Source organism: Trachypithecus francoisi, unplaced genomic scaffold, assembly GCF_009764315.1.
Source record: "Trachypithecus francoisi isolate TF-2019V2 unplaced genomic scaffold, Tfra_2.0 Lachesis_group4, whole genome shotgun sequence".
Taxonomy (NCBI): Eukaryota; Metazoa; Chordata; class Mammalia; order Primates; family Cercopithecidae; genus Trachypithecus; species Trachypithecus francoisi.
In genome coordinates this window covers 110,636,599-110,652,034 of record NW_022681469.1, presented here as the reverse complement: position 1 = coordinate 110,652,034, position 15,436 = coordinate 110,636,599, and the positions used below count along the sequence as shown (strand labels likewise).

The window sequence follows — 15,436 nt, the reverse complement described above, 5'->3', positions numbered from 1 at the left end:
GGAACCCCTTCCCTGGGCCAGTCCTCCCTGCGGGGCTCACCGCAGTTGGTGTACCCCACCACGGAGACCACGGGGAACTCCCGCCTCGTCCGCTGCTGCCGGAGGAGGTGCCTCTTCTTACGGAGCCTGTCCAGGGCCTTCCGGATCTTGGCCTCCTTCTCTCTCAGGAGACGCTGCTGCACCTGCATGAAGGACTCTCCTAAAAGCAGCCAAGACGGGGAGGTGGTGAGCCACGCAAGAGCGGGGGGTGCCACCAAGGGTCCGTGAGGGCCCGGGGCCTGCTCCTGCTCCGGCATCTGGGGGCCCGGCTGCCTTCCCCAGCAGCAGCCCCAACGCAGCCCCGTTCCATGAGAAAGGGCTGTGCTCGGCGGACGGGATCTCGCCTCCAGGCGTCCACCCTGTGAGGTCGATGAGGGCTTCCCGTGACTTGGGGAAGAAAGGAAAGGCCTGAGCACTACGGAGGCCTCCGACCGGGGCCCAGCCCGGGACGTCACTGGCGCGGGGCTCAGGGATACCCCTTCCACATCCGAAGTCCCAGAACCTGGGAATGGGACCTGATTTGGAAATATGCTCTTTGTGGGATCTCAAGATACCGTCCTAGGTTAGGGTGGGCCCTAAGGCAAAGACCTGTGTCCTTCTAAGAGGCAGAGACTGGAGTGATGCGGCCACAAGCCCAGGGACGCCGGGAGCCTCCAGGAGCTGGGAGAGGCAGGAGGGAGCCTCCCCTAGAGCCTCCAGAGGGAAGTGAATACAACTGTAGTGGATGGAACTGTGGTTCTCCTAAAAGCTCTGTCCACATCCTAATTCCCAGAACCGGTGAATGGGACCTTATTTGGAAATAGGGTGTTGGTCCTAAGTGAAGGATCTAGAAATGAGATGATCCTGGATTATGGTGGGCCATAAATGCAATGACAGGTGTCCTTCTCAGAGACAGAAGAGGAGACGCAGACACAGAGGAGGAGGCCACGTGGAGATGGAGGCAGAGACTGTAGTGATGCAGCCACAAACCCAGAGACGCCGGGAGCCCCCAGCAGCTGGAAGAGGCAGAAGGGACCCTCCCCTAGAGCCTCCAGAGGGAACTGGATACAACTGTAGTGGATGGAACTGTGGTTCTCCCAAAAGCTCTGTCCACATCCTAATTCCCAGAACCGGTGAATGGGACCTTATTGGAAATAGGGTGTTGGTCCTAAGAGAAGGATCTAGAAATGAGATGATCCTGGATTAGGATAGGCCATAAATGCAATGACAGGTGTCCTTGTAAGAGACAGAAGAGGAGACACAGACACAGAGGAGGAGGCCATGTGGAGATGCAGGCAGAGACTGGAGTGATGCAGCCACAAGCCCAGAGACGCCAGGAGCCCCCAGGAGCTGGGAGAGGCGGAAGGAGCCTCTGGAGGGAGCGCAGCCCTGTCCTCACCTTAGATCTCAGACTTTTGGTCTCCAAGATGGGAGAGCATAGATTTCTGCTCTTTAAATCCCCAGTTTGTGACTCCCTGTTTGGGCAAAAACCTCAAAGAACCACCGTCATCTCCTATCTCCTCAAATGCTATCAGGAGACGAGCCCCCAGCTGGCTCCCACCCTGTCGGCATCTTCCAGGGCTGAGGGTGGCTGCCGCGGATGCCCCCATTCCCAGGACGTCCTGGGACGCGGCCCGAGTTACCTGACCCCATGATGTAGCGCGAGCCGGCTCCCTGGTGCAGGTGGGCGACGTCCCGTTTCAGGTTCGACCTGGCATGGGAACAGGAGTGCCTCGCTCTCTGCGGACGCTGTCTCCCTCCCAGCGGAGGTCGAGGCCAAGGTGAAGGGGGCACTGAGCTAGGGCCTCCGGGCAGAAGGGAGGAGCTGGCGCTGGGGACCCCGCTCTGCGTGTAGCTCAGACACTGTGAGTAACTTGTGTCCCAGGCCGAGGGGACCTACCTCATGGGGAGCTGGGGTGGGCGGTCGGGGAAAACGAGCCCATCAGGCCTTGAAGACAGTGACCCCACAGCGCTTTTCTTTTTTTTGAGACGGAGTCTTGCTCTGTTGCCCAGGCTGGAGTGCAGGGGCATGATCTCGGCTCACTGCAAGCTCCGCCTCCCGGGTTCTCGCCATTCTCCTGCCTCAGCCTCCCGAGTAGCTGAGACGACAGGTGCCCACCACCACGCCCGGCTCATTTTTTGTATTTTTAATAGAGACGGGGTTTCACCGTGTTAGCCAGGATGGTCTTGATCTCCTGACCTCGTGATCCGCCTGCCTTGGCCTCCCAAAGTGCTGGGATGACAGGCGTGAGCCGCCGCGCCCAGTCCCCCATGATGGGTTTCTTCCTCACGTACCCCCAGAACGACCTACAGGTGAGTACAGAACGGAGGGGCCCAGGTACCCCGTCACGATACCTGTGCAGCGGGATCTCCGCCAGGGCCACCTGAAGCCGGGCCTCCTTCGTGCGGGCGTTGCACCGGAAAATGTGCAGGACGACTGTGAAGCGGTCAAACACCTCCACGCCCCAGGCAGCTTCCAGTTCTTTCTACAAAAGGAGAGAGCAACTGAGAAGCCACAGGGGAAGGCCAGGTGCTGGTGGCCAACCTGAGAGGAAGGAGGACGTCTGTCATGCCTTAACCCCACCGTGTCCCCATGTCCCCCACCTGGCGGGACACTGTGGCGTCCACTCTTTCATCACGGGGAATATGGGGACAAACACAGCAAGCCACGTTCTGTGGTACCTTGGTCGGGGCTGCCATCCTCTCCACGTTCAGGAAGACGCACGTGATGTCTGGAGACCCTCGGATCTTTTCTAACAGAAGAGGGGGTCCCGTCAGAGGCTGGCCGTCCGGGTCCCTGGACTGCGGGATGAGCCCACGATGCCCTTTGGAGTGCCCAGGTCACAGGCGTCCCCGACTTCCTGAGCACGAGACCCAGGATCCAGGAAGTCAGTGTGGGAGACGGTGTGTCTCTAGGGGCGTGTGCCTTACACACATACACATGCAGACGGTGAAGACATCCCGGCAGGGACACACGCACACAGTAAACACATCCCGGCCAGGACACACACACATCCACACACAGTAAACACATCCCAACAGGGACAGACACTGACATGCACAGACACACAGATACACACACACAGACACACACACACACGGTAAACACATCCCAACAGGGACAGACACAGACACGCACAGACACACAGATAAACACAGACACACAAACACACAGTAAACACATCCCAACAGGGACAGACACAGACACACATGCAGAGACACACACAGTAAACACATCCCAACAGGGACAGACACAGACACACATGCAGACACACACACAGAGACACACACACAAAGACACACACAGTAAACATCCCAACCAGGACACTGACACATGCACACACACACAGACACTCACACAGACACACACACAGTAAACACATCCCGGCCAGGACACACATACACATGCAGTAAACACATCCCAACAGGGACAGACACAGACACACATGCAGAGACACACACACACACACAGTAAACACATCCCAACAGGGACAAACACACACACACAGACACACACATACAGACACACACAGTAAACACATCCCAACAGAGACAGACACACACAGACACATACACAGAGACACACGCAGTAAACACATTCTGACGGACACACACACATGGTGAGCATGTTCTGACAAGGACACACACACACATATGCACGGTGGACACAGCCGGTGGAACAGACATAGACACACACAGTGTGACACATCCTGACAGGGACACACACAGACACATGCACAGTGGATACATCCCAGTGTGGACACACGGATGGTGAACACATTCTGGTGCGACACACACAGAGACGTGTGAACACATCCCGGCCGGGATGACATGCATCTGAGTCAGGCAGGGAAGGGGACCCCCATCTTGGCAAGAGACCCAGGGAAGCCGACCCCCCACCTCGGCAAGTGAGTAGGGTCTTCCCCACTCTGCACTGTAAGCCGTATGGTCAAAAACCTGGGAAGCGCAAGGATCCCGTGCAGGACCCCAGCCTTAGAGACTGCGCAGGGGCTACCCAGAAGGAGGATTTGGCTGGAGGCTGCAGGGGCAGGTGGGGTTACAGCCAGTCCACTGCCCACCCTGTTTGTTGGACTCTAAAAACTGCCCCGACCTAACCTTGACCAGTTTAAATCTCTCCAGGGCCGGGTGTGAGTCTCAACACAGGTGCAGCCTCAGCGTCCTCCGACTCCTACTGGTGTGTGCTCCCAGATCATCTGGGCACCCCAGCGAGACCCCCGACCTTCAGTCTGTCTGGGTCGAATGTTCTCGGCAGCAGCGGACAGGAAAGGAGGTTTGGGGAAGGAGCAGGTCTGCATGGACCCACCTGTCAGGTATTGGAAGTTTCCTTTGCCGAAAATGAGCTTCCTGTCCGGTGATTTGGTGGATACGACCATTGTCTGCACCACGGACCAGCCGTCCAGCGTGTGCACCAGTGCTGTGGCCTCCGCCACCTGCCACTCGGCTGCGGGGACACAAAGACCATCGTGAGAGATGCTTCCCTTCGGGGTAGGCCCGGGGCCCCCGTCCACACCCGCCCAGAGAGGCCTCCTCCTGTCCTTGAGACAATGGCCCCTGAGAACGCACCCCTAGCCGGCGTTTGTCCCCAGATATGACTCCGTGCCCTGTAGGTCCTCTAAGGAGGAATCTGACAGGGGAAGGACGCCGGAGCCATGGCGGGACACGAGGGCGACCCTGCCTTACGTGGAATTTGGGCTCCTGGAGGGTGCAGCAGGAAACCGGGGAGCTGGGGGTGCTCAGGGATTACTGAGGAACCACGGGCAGGTTTTGGGAGCAGAGAGGCAAGAGGTCTGCGCGCTGTTCTGAGCACTTTGGGGCTTCCGCTGTTCCAAGGATTGACCATTTTGGAAAACACCCGTAAAGGAAAACCATTCATCGACTACAGGGACTTCCGAGGAAAAAAAATCAACGTTTTTGAGACTCTGGCACATGCAGCGACTTACCTCATTTGCATTTCCTCCTCTAGGGAGTGGGGGAGACTGGACACGGATTGGTCCCCTGGACACCCTCCCTCCCCTGACCTCAAACACACCGTGCCTACCTCTAACCCGGGCAAGAGAAACGGGGGTCCTATCAGCGAGAACCACCCCATCCCACTCCACCCCATGGGCTCCATCCCACGGGCTCGACCCCACCCCACAAGCTCCTCCCCACAGGCCCCTCCCCCTGAAGCCCCGCCCCATGCACCTCCACCTATGACAGCCTCCCCTCTTCCCCATAAGCCCCACCCTTTCACCCATGGCCTCCTCCCCCGAACCCTGCCCATGTACCTCCAACTATGACATCCTCCTCTCAGAGCCTGGCCCGGGCATCACCATCCAGGAGATCCTCCCTTAAGAGCCCCACCCCTCAACGCCACGCCCTTGCGTCTCCACCCATCAGGTCCTCTCCTTAGAGCCTCGCCCCCTGAAGCCCCACCCCTACGTCACCACCTGAGATCTTCCCCTCAGAGCCCCGCCCTGCGTCTCCTCCTGTGATTCTCCGGATCCCCGCCCCCGAATCTCCACCTATGAGTCTCCTGAGCCCCGCCCCCGAATCTCCGCCTATGAATCCTCCCTGCAGAGCCACGCCCCTGCCTCCACCTATGGATTCTCCCCCACAACCCCGCCCCTGAATTTCCACCTAGGAGATAGTCCCCTCAGAATCCCGCCCCCAATGCCACACCCTTGCATCTCCACCTATCAGATCCTCTTCTTAAAGCCTCGCCCCCTGAGGCCCCGCCCCTACGTCGCCAGGCGAGATCTTCCTCTCAGAGCCCCACCCTGCCTCTCCACCTATGAATCTCCCGAGCCCCGCCCCCGAATCGCCACTTGATTCTCCCGAACCCCGCCTCCGAGTCTCCGCCTATGAATTCCTCCCTGCAGAGCCACGCCCCTGCGCCTCCACCTATGAGATGCCTCAGAGCCCCGCCCCTGAATCTCCACCTATGAGACCCTCCCCTCCGAAGCCCCGCCCCCAGATCTGCAGCTCCCGTTTTTCTCCTGGAAGCCCCGCCGCGGTCACCTCGCGTCATCTGCGGCTTCCCCGGGCCCCACTGACGTCAGGGTGAACCAGACACACGCGCTGGGTCCCCGCCGGCAGCAGAGGCTCTCCCTGCAGCAGCTCCTCCTCCGTGTTTTCGTTCGCATCTTCCGGCTCCTCCTCGTCGTCTTCCGCGCGGCTTCGGCCGCCGTCCGCCCGCAGACCCCGCCCTCCGTCCCATAGCCCCTCCAGATTCCCGGGGCCCCTGCGGCCGGCATGGGCGAACGCGCGCAGGAGACAGGACGGCGCGGCTGCCCTCGGAGCCGGGAGGCCGCGGCCCACGCGGGAGGGCCGCAGTCCCGGGCGTACAGCGGCCCGCAGGGCCCACATGGCGCGTCGGGCGGCTGAGCAGTGGGGCGGGGGCTGCCCACAGGCCGATCCTCGTCACGTGCTCGTGATTGGCGTGCGGCTGGGGCGGGCTTACCAGCGCCGCTCCTCGGCACAGGGCGTGCTCCTCATTGGTCGGCCCGCGTCACGTGCTGGTGATTGGCGTGCGGCCGGGGCGGGCTCCCCAGCGCCGCGGGCAAGGGAGGCGGGGCCGGGCCACGTGTTATTAGTCGTGGGCTGCTCCTCGTGGACCCGGGGCCCGGTGCAGCCGCCGGCCGTGTAGGCGCCAGGATCCCGAGCCCCGGCGGCGCTGCCCTTCACCCACCTTGTTCTCGCTCCCGTCCTACCCTGTTCCGCGCTGGGTAGAGTCCAAGTCTGATTGCGAGGGTGCGGAACGCCGCCTCGGGGGCTTGACTTCAATCCCCGGGCATCCCGAACGCCGTCCCGGGGTCCCCACGTCTGCCTTGGGGGCTCGAGTCCAGTCTTGGTGGTCCCGGACACCGACCAGGGGTCTCTACGTGTGCTCTGGAGCCTGGAGTGCCGCTGTGGGGGTTCCGGAAGCCGCCCAGGAGTCCCCACGTCTGCCCTGGGGGCATGAGTCCAGCTTTGGGGGTCCCGGAGGCCACCCAGGGGTCCCCATGTCTGCTTTGGGGGCTCGAGTCCAGCCCGGGGGTCCCGGGCACCGCCTGGGGGTCCTCACGTCTGCCTTGGAGACTGGTGTTCCCCCGTGGGAGTCCCGGACACCGCCCAGGTGGGTCCCCACGTCTGCCTTGGGGGTTTGAGTCCAGCTCGGGGGGTCCTGGACGTCGCCCAGTTGTCCCCACCTCTGCTCTGGGGGCTGGAGACCTACTCTGGGGGGGGTCCCGGACGCCGCCCAGGTGGGTCCCTTGTCTGCCTTGGGGGCTTGAGTCCAGCCCTGGGGGTCCTGAACACCGCCCAGGAGTCCCCACGTCTGCCTCGAATCGTGTCCTGGGGATCCCGGACGCCTCCCAGGGGTCCCCATGTCTGCCTTGGGCCTCGAGTCCAGCCGTGAGGGTCCCGAATGCTGCTTTGGAGGGTGGAGTCCAGCTCTTAGGGTCCTGATCTGCTTTGGGGCCTCGAGTCCATCCCAGGGGTCTCTGAGTCTACATTGGGGGCCTGGATGGGATCCAGCAGGTCTGAGTCCAGCCTCGGGAGCCCCTGCGGAGGAGCTGTGAGTGGGGCAGGGGCCTGGGAGATGCCAGGAAGATGCGAACGGCGCCCCACTGGGTCCAAGGGATGGTGAGAGGCAGCCGGTCCCAGTAGAAGCTCCCCCACAAACTGACCCGTGTGTGCAAAGCGTCCCGCAACCCCAGCCCTCACCAGCAGTTCTTGATTTTTCAGATCAGTTGCATTTGGCATGTTCCTTAAGCGTCTGCAGGAAGCCGTAGCCTTCTTGGTATTTCAGGAGGGTTTGCTAATTCCCCCTCATTGTAGGATCGGGGTATCCCAGCTGCTAATTCCCTTCCTAACAGCCCTGCAGGGCTGGATTACCGGTGTGAGAGGTGACATTTTCCGCCCGAAGTCCCTAGGAAGGACAGGTGGCTGTAGCCTGCGCATTTGTGTAAATTAACCTACCTTTTTAGTTCTGTGAAAGGAGAACTCGATTCGTTTAAAGTCACCTGCGTGAAAGGGGCCCTTGATTAGCTTAAAATCACCTGAATTAGCTTAAACTCGTGTGATCTCAATTGGCCTCTGAATCTTTACCACCTGCCAGGTTCCTGCAAGCTCCAGGCTACGTTTTAAGGGGAATAACGGGGCTCGCCTTTTTGCGTTACTTTATGTGACCGTAGTTGTAAAACAGAATGGGGGAGACAGCGGAGACTGTGCAGAAATGTCTCCCCCATTTATGCGTTGGGAAGGAGGCTGAGGTGGGAGGATTGCTTGAGCCCAGGAGTTTGATACCAGCATGGGCAACATGGTAAGACCCCTTATCTACAAAAAAAAAAAAAAAAAAAAGAAAAAGAAAAATTAGCCAGGCATGGTGGTGGGTGCCTGTGGTCCCGGCTACTCGCGAGGCTGAGGTGGGAAGGATCACTTGAGCCCAGGAGGTGGAGGCTGCAGTGAGCTCATTGCAGCACTGCACTCCAGCCTGGGTGACAGAGGTAAGACCCCATCTCAAACAAGAAGCATCAATAGTGTCTGAGGTCAGGCACAGTGGCTCAAGCCTGTAATTCCAGCACTTTAGGAGGCCGAGGTGGGTGGATCACCTGAGGTCAGGAGTTCGAGACCTGCCTGACCAACACGGAGAAACACCGACTCTACTAAATATGCAAAAATTAGCTGGGCGTGGTGGCAGGTGCCGGTAGTCCCAGCTACCCCAGAAGCCGAGGTAGGAGAATCTCTTGAACGTGGGAGGTGGAGGTTGCAGTGAGCTGAGATCGCGCCACCGCACTCCATCCTGGGCGACAGAGCAAGACCTTGACTGGGGGGCGGTCGGGGGAGGCATTTGGAACCATCGCCAAGCTGGGGATGGACCTAGGACAGTGATGGGAGCCTCTGCAGGTGGAATCGTGATGTGCCCAGCCGGGGTAAATAGGGTTTGCTATATGTAGCCCTAAGCAGGGGACGTAGACTATTATTTTTTAACATCGCTGAACTCAGAATCGAACCCAGATTTGCCAGGCAGCGCGGGACAGAGGCCTCTCCGGGCTCTGTCTTCCCTGTTCATAGACTGCGAGACGGAATGAGAGCGTCCCCAGGTGGTGAACTCAGGGACGTGTGTGTGTAGGGGGAGGGGGGTGTGTAGCTGTCAATCTGGGCTCCGTGTGTGTGTGTGTGTGTGTGTGTACGTGTATGTGTATGTGTATATGTAGCCGACAATCTCCTGGGCTCCATCTGCCCTGTTTAAATAGACTGAGAGACGGAATGAGAGCTTCAAAGGTGCTGTGGGAGGTGCTCTGGGCATCCCCAGGTGTGAAGTCAGGTGTGTGTGTGTGTGTGTGTGTGTGTGTGTTGTGTGTGTTTGTGTATAGCTGTCAATCTCCTGGGCTCTGTCTTCCCTGTTAATAGACTGAGAGACGGAATGAGAGCGTCTCCAGGTGGACACCTCAGGGACGTGTGTGTGTGTGTGTGTGTGTTGTGTGTGTGTGTGTGTAGCTGACAATCTCCTGGGTGCCATCTGCCCTGTTAATAGACTGAGAGACAGTATGAGAGCTTTGAAGGTGCTGTAGGAGGAACGCTGGGCATCCCCAGGTGGAGAGCTCAGGGACGTGCGTGCATGTGTGTGTGTGTGGCCGTCAATCCCTGAGCTCTGTCTTCCCTGTTAATAGACTGAGAGATAGAATGAGAGCGTCCCCAGGTGGACAGCTCAGGGATGTGTGTGTGTGTGTGTGTAGCCGTCAATCTCCTGGGCTCCGTCTGCCCTGTTAATAGACTGAGAGATGGAATGAGAGCTTCGAAGGTGCTGTGGGAGGAGCTCTGGGCGTCCCCAGGGGGTGAGCTCAGGGACGTGTGTGTAGCCATCAGTATCCTTTAGTACCTGGTCTCTGTGCCCTCTGAGCAGAAGGAGTGTCCGTAAGCGAGTCCACGGACCACCTCGCAGGCCCAGACCCCGGCCAGGGGTCCTTGGAAGGGTGAGCCCTGCGGTTGGGGGGGATGATGGCTCTGGGGGTGTCGAGCTCTGGGACGAGAGGGGACATGCAGGTCCGGGGATGAGGCTGCGTTGCAGACAGAGCTGGCTCGGTATCTGGGCGCCACCTGGCGTCGACTCAGGCTGCTCACGCCTGAGCTGTGCCTCTTCCTGGTCTGAATTTGGGGACAAAAAGCTGTAGGTGGCCGGGCGGTGGCTCAGGCCTGTCCTCCCAGCACCATCGGGGGCCAACACAGGAGGACTGACTGAGCCGAGGAGTTCCAGACCAGCCTGGCCAACAGTGAGACCCTCTTCTCTGTAAGAATACTTTTTCTTTTCTTTTTTTTTTTTTTGAGACAGAGTCTCACTGTGTCACCCAGGCTGGAGTGCAGTGGCACGATCTCAGCTCACTGCAACCTCCACCTCCGGTTCAAGCGATTCTCCTGCCTCAGCCTCCCAATAGCTGGGATTACAGGCGCCGCCACCACGCCCGCTAATCTTTTTTATTTTTAGTAGAGACGGGGTTTCACCATGTTGCCCAGCTGGTCTCCATCTCCTGACCTTGTGATCCACCCGCCTCGGCCTCCCAAAGTGCTGGGATGACAGGCGTGAGCCACCGTGCCTGGCCCTGAGAAAATTTTAAAAATTAGCTGGACTGGGTGGTGGACGCCTAGTCCTCCCGGCTACTAGGGAGGCTGAGGCCGGAGGATCATCTGAGCCTGGGAGGCTAACACTGCTGTGAGCTGTGACTGTACCGGTGCACTGCAGCCGGGGCAACAGAGAGACCCTGTCTCTAAAAACCTCACAGGAGCAGATGTTTCCAGGGTGTGTGGTCTGTGTTGGGGGCTTCTCGCTGGACGTAGATCTCCTCTCTCCCCTCCCGTCTTCCCTCCCCTCCTCTCCTTTCTCCCCTCCTCTCCTTTCTCCCCTCCTCTCCTTTCTCTCTCCCCTCCTCTCCTTTCTCTCTCCCCTCCTCTCCTTTCTCTCTCCCCTCCTCTCCTTTCTCTCCCCCTCCTCTCCTTTCTCTCTCCCCTCCTCTCCTTTCTCTCTCCTCCTCTCCTTTCTCTCTCCCCTCCCCTCCTCTCCTTCTCTCTCCCCTCCTCTCCTTTCTCTCTCCCCTCCTCTCCTTTCTCTCTCCCCTCCTCTCCTTTCTCTCTCCCCTCCTCTCCTCTCCTTTCTCTCTCTCCCCTCCTCTCCTTTCTCTCTCCCCTCCTCTCCTTTCTCTCTCCCCTCCTCTCCTTTCTCTCTCCCCTCCTCTCCTTTCTCTCTCCCCTCCTCTCCTTCTCTCTCCCCTCCCTCCTCTCTCCCCTCCCCTCCTTTCTCTCTCCCCTCCTTTCTCTCTCCCCTCCCCTCCTTTCTCTCTCCCCTCCCCTCCTTTCTCTCTCCCCTCCCCTCCTTTCTCTCTCCCCTCCCCTCCTTTCTCTCTCCCCTCCCCTCCTTTCTCTCTCCCCTCCCCTCCTTTCTCTCTCCCCTCCCCTCCTTTCTCTCTCCCCTCCCCTCCTTTCTCTCTCCCCTCCCCTCCTTTCTCTCTCCCCTCCCCCCCTCCCCCCCTCCCCCCCTCCCCCCCTCCCCCCCTCCCCCCCTCCCCCCCCTCGCCTCCCTCCCCTCCCTCGCCTCCCTCCCCCCCCTCCCCTCCCTCCCCTCCCTCCCCTCCCTCCCCTCCCTCGCCTCCCTCGCCCCCTCGCCTCCCTCGCCTCCCTCCCCTCCCCTCCCTCGCCTCCCTCGCCTCCCTCGCCTCCCTCCCGCCTCCCTCGCCTCCTCGCCTCCCTCGCCTCCTTCCTTTCTTTTTTCTTTCTTTCATTCTTTCTTTCTTTTTGAGACAGAGTTTTGCTCTTGTTGCCCAGGCTGGAGCGCAACGGCACGATCTGGGCTCACTGCAGCCTCCACCTCCTGAGTAGCTGGGATTACAGGCAGGCACCACCATGCCCCTAATTTTGTATTTTTTTAGTAGAGATGGGGTTTCTCCATGTTGGCCAGGCTGGTCTTGAACTCCTGACCTCAGGTGATCCACCTGCCTCCGCCTCCCAAAGTGCTGGGATGACAGCGTGAGCCACCGTGCCTGGCCCTGCTTTCGTTTCTTCCAGTGGTTTTGGGAGATGCGGGAGGGGAACAGTGGGGATTAACATTCTTGCTGATGAGGTGGTAAATGTCTTACTGTCTTCTCTGTTATTGATACTATGTCCTGATAGAGGAAAAGAGGGAAGAAAACCGATCATGATGGCACAATGTCACTTCTCTTGTTCCCAGACCAAACCGAAGCTCGGCCTGCTTTTTCTCACAGCCCAACAACGCGACGTGGATGAACTGGGAGAGGACAGGTTTTATTTCTGTAACCGGGTACAGGGAGAAGGTCTGGAAATTACCACCAGACTCAAAATTACAAAGTTTTCCAGTGCTTATGTACCTTGTATGCTATATGTGTAAAGTGTGCATTCATGCAAAGACGTAAGTGGGACGGTGCGGTGGCTCACGCCTGTCATCCCAGCACTTTGGGAGGCCGAGGCGGGTGGATCACCTGAGGGGGTGGATCACCTGAGGTCGGGAGATTGAGACCAGCCTGGTCAACATGGGGAAATCCCGTCTCTACTAAAAATACAAAATTAGCCGGCATGGTGGCAGGTGCCTGTCATCCCAGCGATTCAGGAGGCTGAGGCAGGAGAATCCGCTCGAACCCGGGAGGCAGAGGTTGCAGTGAGCGGAGATCGCGCCATTGCACTCCAGCCTGGGCAAGAGTGAGACTCGGCCTCAGGAGAAAAAAAAAGGCATGAAGCATTAATTTCTTCTAATCTATAATGTAGGTCTGAGTCCTAAAGACTTTTCTCTGGAGCATCAGTAAATTGTCTCACTATAGGTGGGTCTGGGGGGGTGCTGATTACCCTTATCTCATCTCCTGGTAAACCATGGAGGTTTGGACAGATCCCTTACACCCTAGGAAACCTTGTTTGTGGAGGCCTGGGGAGTTTCTTCAGACCCCCCAGTAAAACTTCTTTAAACCCAAATGGGTCCTGCTGGGAATTCCTTCGTAATCTTGTCATGGTTCAAGGCCCAGGAAAGGCCTCGGCAAAACTCTTGGTGGCCTTGGTGACATTCCAGCCTTTGTATAAGGACGCTGGGCTCTTACAGTTTTTTTATTTTTATTTATTTATTTTTTGAGACGGAGTTTTGTTCTTGTCGCCCAGGCTGGAGTGCAGTGGCCCGATCTCAGCTCAGTGCAGCCTCCGTCTCTCGGGCTCAAGCGATTCTCCTGCCTCAGCCTCCCAAATAGCTGGCATGACAGGCGCCCGCCACCACGCCTGGCTACTTTCGTATTTTTTGTAGAGACGGGGTTTCTCCATGTTGCTCAGGCTGGTCTTGAACTAATGACCTTGTGATCCACCCGCCTCGGCCTCCCAAAGTGCTGGGATGACAGGCACGAGCCACCGCGCCTGGCCTCTTTCAGGTTTTTATATGTGATTTGGCCACTCAGTCGGTCCTGAAACCGTTACGGATGCCTGCCTGGTGAGATGCGGCTGCCCCACCGTGGTTGGTATTCGAAATACATCAGAGGCCGCAGACCGCTTAGGAGAAACGCTCTGGTTTTGGGAATTTCCTGTTTCCTTGATTTGAAGTACCAGTGAGTTTTAAGATGCATCATTGATGTAATCACTGTTGGGGGAAAAAAAAAATCTCACACTATTAAAGATTCCTGTCGATGATGAGACGACCTTGGTTTCAGACACACCAAGATATAAGAGAATTGTGCGTTTTAGAATCCAGTAAATCTAGGCCAGGGGCGGTGGCTCACGCCTGTCATCCCAGCACTTTGGGAGGCCGAGGCGGGTGGATCACTTGAGGTCGGGAGTTCGAGACCATCCTGGCCAACATAGAACCTGTCTCTATTAAAAATACAGAAAATTAGGCGTGCTGGTGGGCGCCTGTAACCTCACCTGCTCTGGAGGCTGAGGCGGGAGAATGGCTTGAACCCGGGAGGCGGAGCTTGCAGTGAGCCGAGATCACGCCACTGTGCTCCAGCCTGGGAGACAGAGCAAGACTCTGTGTCAAAAATAATAATAATAAAAAAGAATCTAAGAAATCTGATCATTTACCTGTGCACCTTCACAAGTGTTTAAAAAAAGAGATTGTTCTGATATTTTACCTACTATCATCTTAGATGTTTGCAATTTCCTGTCCTGGAGTTTTGTCACTTTCTGCTGACAAAAACATGAACATGTCTCATGGTAGCCTGTGTTCTTAAACTTGGAACTGTTTATCCATAGCCCTTAAGAGAAGGGTTCAGTCTGAGTGGGTTGGGAGTGACCGTGACCGTTGTTTGTTTTTTTGAGACAGTCTCACTCTGGGCTGCCCAGGCTGGAGCGTAGTGGTCGATCTCAGCTCGCTGCAAACTCCACCTCCCAGGTTCAAATGATTCTCCTGCCTCAGCCTCCCAGCTAGCTCGGATTACAAACATGCACCACCACACCCGGCTAATTTGTGTATTTTTGATAGAGACTGGGTTTCACCCCGTTGGCCAGGCTGGTCTCGAACGCCTGACCTCAGGTGATCCACCTGCCTCGGCCTCCCAAAGTGCTGGGATGACAGGCGTGAGGCACCACGTCAGGCCAAGGGGATGGCGGTTTTATAACAGGTTTGCAGGTTTGTTTTTGTTTTTCTTTTTTTTTTTTTTTGAGATGGAGTTTTGCTTTTGTCGCCCAGGCTGGAGTGCAGTGGCGCGATCTTGGCTCACTGCAACCTCTGCCTCCCAGGTTCAAGCCATTCTCCTGCCTCAGCCTCCTGAGTAGCTGGGATTACAGGTATGAGCCACCACGCTTGGCTAATTTTTATATTTTTAGTAGAGAAGGGATTTCACCATATTGACCAGGCTGGTCTCGAACTCCTGACCTCAGGTGATCCACCTGCCTCGGCCTCCCAAAGTGCTGGGATGACAGGCACCTGCCACCACACCCGGCTAATTTTGCATTTTTAGTAGAGACGGGATTTCACCATATTGGCCAGGCTGGTCTCGAACTCGCAACCTCAGCTGATCCACCCGTCTCAGCCTCTCAAAGTTCTGGGATGACAGACGTGAGCCACTGCGCCCCGCCCTGAGATGAATATTAAGATTTGGTTGTGTTCCCGCAGTCCTATATAGGGCTAGAAGATTATCACCAAATATCACCAAAATGTGTAAGTATACACAGACATGCACACACACATTTGTGAGGGTGTGTAGGCACGCATGCATGGATAATAGATACACCTGTGTATGTCTGTGTATACACGTTTGTGTTTCTCAAAATTGTACCAAACAGGGATGCATGGCTGGGCACGATGGCTCACGCCTGTCATCCTGGCATTTCGGGAGGCTGAGGTGGGCGGATCACCGGAGGTCAGGAGTTTGAGACCAGCCTGGCCAACGTGGTGGAACCTCGTCTCTGCTAAAAATACAAAAATTACCCAGGCGTGGTGGCAGGTGCCTGTCATCCC

At 57.6% G+C, this 15,436-nt stretch overlaps 1 protein-coding gene across 1 annotated transcript in view; it reads right to left on the bottom strand.

Annotated features, from left to right (window-relative positions):
• LOC117072198 (putative GTP-binding protein 6) overlaps positions 1 to 6,447 on the bottom strand; it is a 9,334-nt gene extending 2,887 nt beyond the window's left edge. The window contains 7 exon segments of the mRNA XM_033192115.1: positions 6 to 199; positions 1,662 to 1,729; positions 2,374 to 2,504; positions 2,701 to 2,771; positions 4,343 to 4,480; positions 6,040 to 6,072; positions 6,075 to 6,447. Coding sequence (XP_033048006.1) covers positions 6 to 199; positions 1,662 to 1,729; positions 2,374 to 2,504; positions 2,701 to 2,771; positions 4,343 to 4,480; positions 6,040 to 6,072; positions 6,075 to 6,387 — 948 coding nt within the window. The 5' untranslated portion in view covers positions 6,388 to 6,447.
• Between the last annotated feature and the right edge of the window lie 8,989 nt (positions 6,448 to 15,436).